An 11,733-nucleotide genomic window follows, 5' to 3' on the forward strand; every position below is an offset into this window, starting at 1 on the left:
GTTTTTTTTTTTTCTAAGCTGCTGAATAAAAACATGATTTACCAAACACTCTGATTTGTTGTATCTTTTTAAAAGATGTTAAAAATAACCCCTAAATTAAAGCAATGCTAAATGGGCACATATTCTCTCACCATTCATTTAAAAGAAAAAATAAATAAATAAAAAATCTAGCGATAAATGATACGGCCATAAAATACATGCAACTGCGCCTTTGAGTGAGCTGGAAAACACCTGCGAAAGACAAGGACGGTCGCGTAATGCCAAAATTTCATTCAACGGTGTTATACAATGGCTTTACATTGTTAATAAATATTAGTATCACCATATATATATATATATATACACACTATGGCCCACCTTTTTGTATATATATACCAAGAAACTTCACCTTCCTGCCCCATAGTCTCTATCATCATCATCATCATCACCACCACCACGACCACCATCATCATCGTCATCATCGTCATCATCATCATCATCTTCTTCATCATCTTCTTCTTCGTCTTCTTTTCATCAAATCGAAGTAAAATCATGGGCATTTCTTTGCACATGAATCCCAATATAACACAATTCGTAGATAGAAGGCAGATACCTTACAAGATCACGGGCACTACTATTTCGTGCAGATCATCAACTAGTGGTCATAATCAGCTACAAATGGACAATTATACCAAGAAAGCCAACTTCTACGAGGTGCTATCTCTTAGCACTAAAATTGTGGGTTTGGAAGACATAAAGAAGGCTTACAGAAGCATGGCTCTTCAGTACCATCCCGACGTTTGTCTTGATCCCTCCGCAAAAGCGGAGTCAACAAGACGGTTCATTGAGGTTCAGAAGGCCTATGAGACACTCTCAAATCCGGTTTCGCGTAAAATGTATGATTATGAGCTTGGTTTGGCTGATTATAATAGTCTAGGGTTTGGGATGGAGGGAAAGACATCGGTTTTTTCTAAGGAAGTGTGGGAAAACCAATTGCATGAATTAAGGAGAAGGTCCCAAAGTAGAATGATGAAGAGAAGAAAATAAAATTAGGGTTGATCGTGTAGGATTAATAGATATGCATTATTTAGAATCCTTTTATGACGCCATTAATATTCTTTGTAATCTTGATGTCATACGGTTTATGACACTAATTCATATTGTTGTTTAACGAAAAATTCTGATGTTCCTCAAAACAAAAGAGAGACAAAAAGTTATATTATTTAATGATCAGTATCATGGTGGGAAAATACAATTTTTTAATTTGTTTTGCTTTTTTTTTTTTTAATTTCTTTTACAAAGTTGAGACCGATTTCAAAAAAATCGGCATTCATGCAAACATTTTTATTGTCTTTGTTTTCTTTAAAAAAAAAAAAAAATTAATAAATGATAAAGAAAAGAGAAAACGGGTCTAACAAAACTTTTTCCTTTAAATTTAAAAAAAAAAAAAAACTTCTGCATTAAGCATTTCATCCTTAACAATGACTTTAGCATTCTTAATGTAATTCGATTACATATGTCTGTTTCAAACATAAGCTACATGTGAACCTAATTTTGTCAAACTTTCCCTCAAAGAAAAAAAAAAAAAATTCAAACTTTGTTTTTGAAGTCTCTTTTACGCGTTGACATCGGCAAATAACTATAGAGCCGGCTCTTACAATTCCTATGATCTTTATAACCAATTGGTTTCATATGAATGTGGGTGCGGATCGAAAGAATTATAAAGATCATCGCCCATTACCATGATCACATGTTTTCGTGCGAAATAAATTTAAATTTTATAAAGATAATCACATGAACTACAAAATGTTATCTTTGATATATACTTTTAAAAGTACTTGAAAATTAGAACAGTACACATTTAGAGCTATAAGTTAGGTTCAGGCAGTCTAGCCTTAGTTGACGGCGCGTCAGGCTGGGCCAAGGCCTAGTTAGGTCTTAAGAATTTGGTTGGCCAGAGCGAAGTTGGGGCCGAAATGATTGGATTTTAAATCGGCCATTTGGTCTAGTCTAAATTTACACCTCCACATACATTTAATAAATTATTTGATTATTTTTTGTAGAGTTTCAAATAGTTACATCTTTGACGCATTATTATTTACATTTAACTTTAAAAATGCATTATTAATTTTACTGTTATGGATCAAAATTCATCAAAATATAAATCCTGGAGACTACTAGGCTAAAAACGAGCTAATAGTATCACAAAATAAAAAGTAAGAATAAAAATAAGAGAAAGGAGACAAATACTCTTAGAATGTATGGATCTGAATTTTTACCTCTTACTCTTTATTGATATTTTTTAGTATATATATATATATAAAAGTTAAAAAGGTATTAATCAATAAAAATCTATAACCAGGTAAGTATTTTCTCATAAAAATAGAAGAAAAAGGTGGTTCAACCTGGCCTAGATAAGTCCATCACATCATAACTTGTTAGATCGCCTTCAAATGCTGAATTTGGCTTAAAATGCATCAATAGGGTCTTTATATGGGCTTAAGAAAATTGGACCTCTCCACTTAGCATCTGACTCTTGAGCAGTTAGGGTTCTTAACAAGGATGCTACAAATATACTGGTTGAATTAACTTATTCCATGAATATACATAAATATATGAGTATAGGATCAAAACTCATCAAAATATAAATCCTGGAGACTACTAGGCTAAAAACGAGCTAATAGTATCAAAAAATAAAAAGTAAGAATAAAAATAAGAGAAAGGAGACAAATACTCTTAGAATGTATGGATCTGAATTTTTACCTCTTACTCTTTATTGATATTTTTTAGTATATATATATATATAAAAGTTAAAAAGGTATTAATCAATAAAAATCTATAACCAGGTAAGTATTTTCTCATAAAAATAGAAGAAAAAGGTGGTTCAACCTGGCCTAGATAAGTCCATCACATCATAACTTGTTAGATCGCCTTCAAATACTGAATTTGGCTTAAAATGCATCAATAGGGTCTTTATATGGGCTTAAGAAAATTGGACCTCTCCACTTAGCATCTGACTCTTGAGCAGTTAGGGTTCTTAACAAGGATGCTACAAATATACTGGTTGAATTAACTTATTCCATGAATATACATAAATATATGAGTATATATATTAAGAGATCAGAACATGATGTCATTTCATACAAATACATTTAGAATATCAATTATACCCTTAAGTTACCCGCCGCTAACCATCGTGATACCGACTAGTAAGCAACAATATCCACCTTACTATCGGTCAGTAAATCCTGCTAGCCACCGTGATACCGGCGGTCAAATACCAGTACCCACTGCTGGAAGTTTCCGAACTACATATAATGGCCATGATATCGGCCGGTAACTGTGGATATGTGAGGAAAACCGCTGTGATACACTGTTGGTGGTAATCCCTCGGTATACATGTGATACCAGTCAATAAACCACTGAAAGCACTAGTATCCACTTGATTATATATCACTGGAAAATTAAAAAAGTTTCACCCAAATCACAGAAAAAGTGTAAATACTAAACAAATTAATTGAGACAAAATAAATGCAGCCACAAGAACCATTTGGGGATGAATTTCTTTGGCAGATTGAATACTTACGTTAGACCTTGATCTGTGAATTGAACTGCCTTTTTATCCATTAGAATAGGTGCATTGCGCTAGTATAAAATACCTGATTTTCCAAAAAATAAAAATAAAAAATAAAAACCGATGAAACAGAGTATATCAGAGAACGAGCTGATCTAGAGGAAATAGAAGACCATTCACATTTGAGTTATGAAAAACATCGTTCATGGTTATCATGTTAATTTGGTTGTCGTTTTGTTTAAGAGTATTTGTTTTGTTTTCTTTTAGTTTTAGTTTTTTTTTTTTTTTTTTTTTTAATTAGTCTATTCGCAACCTTCTTCTTGAACCAACGCTAGGGCTTGTTGAATTTTCTCTAAAAAGAAGGAAAAGTAGAAATCACATAGACGAAGGAGTAATTGGCGTTTTCAGAAACTTAGGTAAAAAAACACGATCAAATAGAGACTTGAGGCACCTGAATCCACTATCAGATCACACAAAAAAATAAAAAAAATCCTTACATGGCTCTAACCGTAGTTAAAAAGTTTATAACAGTACTTATAATCTTATGGGTCGAGTTGAAAAAACAACACTGAAACAACATTCTTTTGACCATAAGATTTTGATCTGTACAGCTTTTAATCGCATGAACTACCGCTAGGGTAAAAATACATGTCCGACCATAAGAGCTCCCATGTAATAATTAATGTCAAAACATTTTATGGACATGTGATGATTTATAATAATTAAGTATGTCCATATAAGAAGACAAATTAAGGTGCCGGATAATTGAGCAGCAGGCCAGCAACACATAAATGATATATGGGAGAAATTGTTTTACATCTTCTACACATAAAAAAGATAATTTAAATACGTACCCATTTGTATGCTAGTGAATTTACTTATATTCTAAAGAAATGAATATCTTATTATGAATAGTAACAAGATATATATATTAAACTACAACCATTCCCTTGTTTAAACCGACGACATTACCCTTAAGCAACGAAATTTATAAAAATATTAGATTGCTCGAATTTTCTAAATATAACATATATATACAGTATACAGCAAATTATATTGAACTGGTAATTCTAGCTCTTCCTTTATAGGCCTGACAAAGGAAGCAGAGAAAAGAGATGTGTTTTAACTTGGGATACAAATTTAAGAAGCAAAAACATGTTTCAAAACGAGACAACCGAGAGGCCGGGGAAGGCTTGTTAGTCGAAGAAATAGAGAGATACAAAGAGAAGCAGCAAGTGATCATGGTTAAGAGTATTGATGATCAGGCAGAAGATTCATCACCACTGATCTCATCAAATCATTCAAAATCCGCCGATTGATCATCTTTCCATCACTATGATCTTTACTCTTTGGTTTAATGTACTTAATAATCTTTTTGTTTTTATTTTATTTTGTTTTCTTCTCGACAAGAATCCTCTCTCCTTTATATAAGCAATTCTCTTAGAATTTTTATTTTTTGCATGTAAATATATATAGGTTTCCACAATTCTCTTATAACTTTTGCATGCAAATTAATATAGCAATTCTCTCTCCTAAGGTTGCTATGCGCTTTTTTTTAATTTTTATTTTTCAATGTTGCTATGCGCTTTGCCAACTTTCTCAACATCACCCATGTGCCGCACCTCCGAACGGCCACCATCAACCAATCACTGCTTAATCCGCTATATGTAGAGCTTATTGTTTCTCCGCAAATCCAGATTCAATGAAAATTCTCATGCCTCGATTCTTCCACGCTTAGAAACTATTCTGAATACGCCAAAAACTCCATCGGCAATACCTAAGAAAAAAGGAGATTATTTTTATATAATCGATCAATCCATCTATTTAGCTAGAGGAGTGTGTGGCAGTTATTAGAAGAATTTTTTTTTTTATTATTCTTTGCATAACAAAAGAAATTAAGAGTTCGCTTAGCAAAAGAAAGAGAGAGAAATAATAATAAAAAAAGAAATAGTGCATCCCAATAATATTGGCGTCTATTAAAAAGAAAAATCTCTCGTATGCTCAAATTAATAAATAAAAAGAAAATTATAAAATGTGCGAGATTTTTATGTAGCCAGTGAGAGAGTTAGTCTTTTACTTGTGGGTCAGGTCTATATATTAAAAAAATAAATAAGACTAAAAATATACAATAAATTATAGGATAATATTTCTTAAGAAATCTAAGTACATATTGTGAATTTTACTATATGAAAAAAATACCCCACCATAGAGTTTTGTGTTAAATTTTAGATTTTTTTATATAAAAAAGGTTTTGGTTTTGCACACCTCCTTTATTTCGTTGTAATTTTGATAGATTTACGTTAATTATGAACTACCAATAAGGATATTCTACCATAGATTTTTTATTATTTCAATATATTGTATTTTGAGAATATAAAAAACATACCTTTTATTTTATATTTTTAGCATATTTATAGCTTCTGATTTCAAAATTAGGCTCCATTCTTATATTTTCTCATCGAATGATCAATTTAACTATAAAATAGATCCAAATTCCCTTAATAAATTAAAAGAACTGCAAATTATTTAGAATTCTCAGGTCTTTTTCCCGAGGGTGTCCCGGGGTCCTCCCGGAGGTATCCCGAGGTGGCCCGGGGGTGCCCAGGGGGTGCCCCGGGGTCTCCCGGTCGAAGGTTAAGGACAAATAAATAATTGGATCGATGTGGAGGAATTTCTACTTGATGACATTGCATTGGGTTTATTATACTTTTCAGAACATGTAGTGGTTAGCTATCCACATAAAAAAAAGTACAAATATATATATATTTTTTAAATGTAGGAAGAATGAGTGAAATGGCACAATAGAATAATTTTAAAACTATGTTTCAAACATTATTAAAAACCTAAAATACCTTTAAACCCTTTCCTTTCAACCTTCCTTCTTCCCTACTCTAGTCAAGTCCATTATGACTGGCACTGATGGCTGGCGGCTAGCTGCTCCGACGAAGGACTCTGATGACCGGTGACTAATAAATACCATATATAATGGCAGCCATACTTTTAGTTGAGTGGGGGCACAAATATAGAAAAATTTATAAACTAACATGATATAAAATAATATAAAATTTATAATATTTTTTTTTCAATAAAATTTTATTAATGCTCTAGTTCTCATCATTTGATACCGTTACATATTATATTCATTATCGATGCTATAAAAAATGTCATCATCTTATAATATTATGCATATTACAGAAAAAAAATTATACATATTCCAAACTATATCGTAATAAATAGATATCTAAATTTACATATCTTAAAACTGAAGTTAACAAATTTGGGGAAGGTGGATATATATGTAGTAGGTTTCAACAAAAATACACAAAATCAACAGTGCAAAAAAAAAAAAAAAAAAAAAAACACGAAAACTTCATTTTCCCCTCTTTTTATGTTAATATGTAGAAATTTACATACCTTAAAACAACTTTCTACCTCTTTTTATGTTTTACTTCATTTTTTCCTCTTTCCTTTCTTCCGTACCACTCTTTTCTCATTTTTATCTCTTTTGCTCTATTATATAAATTTTTTTAATTTTTTTTCCTTTCTTCAAATTAACCCTCATAAATTTATTAAGAGAAGCAAATTCCCTCAACAAAATAAAAGAATTGAGAAAAGAACTGCAAATTGTTTAGAATTTTCAGGTTTTTTTTTCATAATCAAATTTAAGCTCATATCAAGGAGATATAAGATTTTAATATAAATTTATTATATAATAATATAAATGTGATGTAATAAAAAATTTAAGATATTATAAAAGACATTATAATTGCTCAGGACTAAAATGAGTAAACTTGTCTATAAAAGAATCTAGGAATAAAATGAAAAAAAAATTGTTACAGATCAATGGAGTCATATATATATGAGAATACAAATTTTAGTGGAGGTAAATATAAAAGGTTAGAATCTTTTAAGGCATCAACTTTTAAATTTTAAAAGCTGAGTGGAGGCGGCAGCCGCCACTTGGCATTATGTACCTCCGCCCCTAGATGTGGCGGAAGGCTAATTAGAAAATTAGTTAACTTGTTGATTGATTCACATAGAATACTACGAGAGAATGCTGGTAATTGGAAGAAAATTGAGAGAAACTCGAAATCTATTCAATTGAACTAGTTTTCATTATAAAAGGCCATCTAAATATATTGGCAAAACATAAACAAGAAACTAGACTATTCTATAATTAAAAACATAAGAATATGAAATTTTCCAAAAAAAGAAAATTTTGAACTGGAAATTGAAACTACCAGGCATAAGGAAAAAGAAAACGTAATCAGAAGTGAAATCCGAACTAAGGTCAACTTATTACAAAGTCAAAAATTACTAAAAAATAGTAAAAACGCCATTTTGATGGCCTAAAGGACATAATTTGTCTAAAAGACGCCCGACGTTGTGGAAGATTGACGATTTTTGTCCGTTGGGCCGTTTCCACCCAAAAAGCATATATGTTTTGTCCAAATTCAACATCATGAAAAAACCTCCTAAAAATCGAAAAATTTTCTTTATTTGACTTTGGAATGTTCCTAATGCCCTATAAAAACAATATCCATTAGCACCAAATCATGCTTACAAAAAATAAACATAAGAAAATAAAATACTGACTATTCATATACAAGCCATCAATAATTGTTGCATCTTAATGTAAAAAGTAATAAGTCTGAATCACACATCGTGTATAAATATCAATAAACACTGTCTAACCGTTCTACTTAATAGGTTGACCTAAGATGGAAGTCGAAGTGCTTAGAAAGTCTAATTCCATTACTTAAAACCCTTTCACACTTCAAGGCGAAAGAGTTCGAGTCGTGAATCCACTTTAGCAGAATATTAGATATAGTTTAAAAGATTATCAACAAAATTATCCGTTTTTAGCGCTTCCTCTTTTTCGCCTAAATCTGCCCACGAAACCTTTCCATAATTATTTCACTTTTTTGTGATATCACTCTCCTATCACTAGTTACAAGAAATTGATCTTTCGCTACCAAAATTTTTTTTACCAAAATTACTTTGCTAGCGGAATCATCTCCTTCAACTACCAAACTTTGGTAGCCCAATGTTAACGCGTTTCTGCTACCAGAATTGATAGCCAAAAGGGATGATTCTGCTACCAAAAAATATTTTGGTAGCGAAAAACATGACGCTAAACGCTAATGAGTTGACACCAATACAAATTAGCTACCCAAAAATTTTTTGTAGACAATACTAACGTTGTTGCTACCAAAATTTTGGTAGCAAAAATGTATTTTCGGCTACGAAAAGTCATTTGGTAGCAGAAGACGTGGCGCCAAATAAAAACAAGCTTGCGCCAATACTTTTTTGCTACCAAAGGATATGTGGTAGCAAATATGTATGTTTTGGCTACCAAGTTTTTAGTAGCAAAAACGTATTTTCGGCAACCAAAATAATTTGGTAGGAAAAAATATGGTGTTAGATGAAATTGTTTTGTGCCTAGGCCTTTTTGCTACCAAATGATTTTTTGGTAACAAAAGAAACAGAGTTTTTGCTGCCAACTTTTTTTAAAGATATGAAGAAGATGTTTTTTAAACATATCTAGCACAATAAAGATTGTGATAATATATTTTTAAAAAATAATAATAATGTTTAGCTTTCAATTTTTTAATTTTGTAGCTAAATATGATATTTTGCTACTAAATTTTAGTAGCAGAATAAGACTTTTTGCTATCAAATTGTCAATTTGGTAGCGGAAAATCACTTTTTGGCTACCAAATAATGTATATGGTAGCAAAAAGTCTTTAAAGTGTAGTTTTTAAAATCTGTTTATTATTTATTTTTTAATATTTTCATCACATGAGTAAGTAAAAAAAACGTATTTAATGCTACCAAACAAGTATTATAAGTTAAATTGATTTATATTTATTATTAAGTAGTATATTTTTATTTTGTAACATATGTTGGTAGCACAATATTTGGTAGCAATATGTTTTCGCTACCGAAATATTTTAATAGCAAATAGATCCTGCTACTTAGGCTTTGGCAGTGGATTCCAATTTTTTTGGGTACCAAAAAAGTTTCCACTACCTAATTTTTTGGTAGCAACAGGTTTCAGCTAAAAAGTTTCCACTACCTAGTTCATAGAATTTTGTGACATTATGGTGTGTTAATTAATTAGCTTAAAATTCTTGACGTAGTAACAGGTGACAATATCATTCGCCAAGATCGATTATTGTAATATCAATTAGACCAGGTACAGAGATTCTTGGAAGAATACCAGGAACAGACGCATATTCTGATGTTAATCAATACCCTATGGCCGTAAATATACCCGGTTTCCTAATAATCTGATACGACCCTCGGAATGGATTCCCGTGGCTGGATCGTATAATTGCTCTTCGAGTGAGCCTAAACTTTAAGAAATGAGAAATAGAGGAAGGGCTAGTGAGAATAGAGAAGGAAAGGGAAAACTAATTCATTTCATTCATGTCCCCCTTTAGCCAAGGATGGCTTACATATTTATAGGCACAAAAACTAACTAACTAACTATTTCTTTTTATCACTGCTAATTAATAAATTCTAAAAATAAACTAATATTTAGGGGTGTATCATTCCCCAACCCTTCAAAATCACCTTGTCCTCAAGGTAGTTAAAAAAAGAAAATTAAATTCAAACACTAAAAAGAAATAATCCCTTCAGCATATTGATTTTTTTTATATTGATTTTTTTAATCCTTTTAGCCTTCTCGTGCTTATACTCTACTATGACTTGAGAAAGCCCAAGCCAGTAGAGGCCCATCAAGAGCAGGGAAGAGCCCAACTGGATGTCTGACTATGGAAGCAAGGATTCTGTCGTTTGGAACCCAAGGAGGTCGTTTGGAGGCTTATTCTTCTTCCCCAAATTGAGTTGTGAAAATCTTTCACTGCCGTTCCCCGTCCTCGCAACCCAGGCGATCTTGATGCCAATGCATTCCCGGGCTTCTCCGCCGTCGTCAGCTGTTGCAGCCCCGACAAGGCCCAGCTGTCGCCGTCCCTGAGCAATCCTTCGCGACCAAGCTTCCTCGCGTTCGTTGCCGTTCTTCGTCGTAGCTTGCCTTCGCTCGCATATTATGTTCTTCCACCTCTTACCTCCGTTTCATTGATCTTGTTTTCGGTACGTCTTTTTTTTCGTCCGTCTTTCACAAAACTCATTCGCCTCTTCCTTCTATATCCACCGATTCAAAATTCGGGGGTGTGAAGGAACCCGGATGTGAGGCGAATTTTTGGCTTTGCTTTGGAAAAGATCGAATCATGTATGATATCAGAAGGATCTGGCGGCCACGGATCTGATCCTTGCTTCGGGTACCGAGCAGGTGTGGTGGTGGCATTCTCGGTCTCTCCAGGTCACGTATGGGGTTGTGGTTTCGACAGTGGTGGACGATCAGTGGAGATCGGAGTTGTTGTGATTGAGTTGATTTTGATTGGCTCTGGTTTTGGCTGACGAATACTCAGAGCGAAGGCTGAACATGGGAAGGTGAGTGGTAATGCTGGCCTGTGCGATTCCGAGAGCCTGGATTGTGGTGGTGGTTGGTTTGTGGTTGAATCTGCCTTGGGTGGTAACTGTGTACACAGAATTGTCTTGCTGTTGTCGAAGGAGGACGTCGTTTCCAGGGATGCCAGCGCCGGTGAAAGTGTAGGCAGTCTAGGCTTTCGCACCATTGAGCTGGCCGTGTATGGACCATCACTAAGGGCTTCCATAACTAAGAAATAGTCTGCGAAGTCGTCGCTGCCGATAAGCTCCATCGATATCATCGTCATCTCTCAATGAAAGCACCAATGATACGACCCTCGGAATGGATTCTGGTGGCCGGATCGTATAATCGCTCTTCGAGTGAGCGTAAACTCCAAAAAATGAGAAATAGAGGAAGGGCTAGTGAGAATAGAGAAGGAAAGGGAAAACTAATTCATTTCATTCATGTCCCCCTTTAGCCAAGAATGACTTACATATTTATAGGCACAAAAACTAACTAACTAACTATTTCTTTTATCACCGTTAATTAACAAATTCTAAAAATAAACTAATATTTAGGGGTGTATCATAATCCGAGTTAAGTCTGCTTGGCTTTGTTTTGCAAATGCCAATTCCGTTAGAGAAAGATACATCATCAGACCCTTCTAAATATACTACCTGCTTTTTAGACAAATAACAAATTTAATTTACAAGTAATATAATATCGTCAAAATAAGTGTTACGTC

At 33.1% G+C, this 11,733-nt stretch overlaps 1 protein-coding gene across 1 annotated transcript; it reads left to right on the forward strand.

Moving 5' to 3' along the window:
- Positions 1-539: 539 nt before the first annotated feature.
- Positions 540-1,095, forward strand: LOC21399652 (chaperone protein dnaJ 20, chloroplastic). Its single transcript, XM_010092257.2, has one exon. The coding sequence runs from the start codon at positions 550-552 to the stop codon at positions 1,024-1,026; it is 477 nt and encodes a 158-aa protein (XP_010090559.2). The 5' UTR covers positions 540-549; the 3' UTR covers positions 1,027-1,095.
- Positions 1,096-11,733: the final 10,638 nt, after the last annotated feature.

The sequence above is a fragment of the Morus notabilis genome, unplaced genomic scaffold (genome assembly GCF_000414095.1).
Source record: "Morus notabilis unplaced genomic scaffold, ASM41409v2 Scaffold841, whole genome shotgun sequence".
In the NCBI taxonomy this organism is placed as follows: Eukaryota; Viridiplantae; Streptophyta; class Magnoliopsida; order Rosales; family Moraceae; genus Morus; species Morus notabilis.

Excerpts from the sequence above, each read along its gene's own strand:
- LOC21399652 (XM_010092257.2), top strand. The coding sequence starts at position 550 with ATGAATCCCAATATAACACAATTCGTAGATAGAAGGCAGATACCTTAC.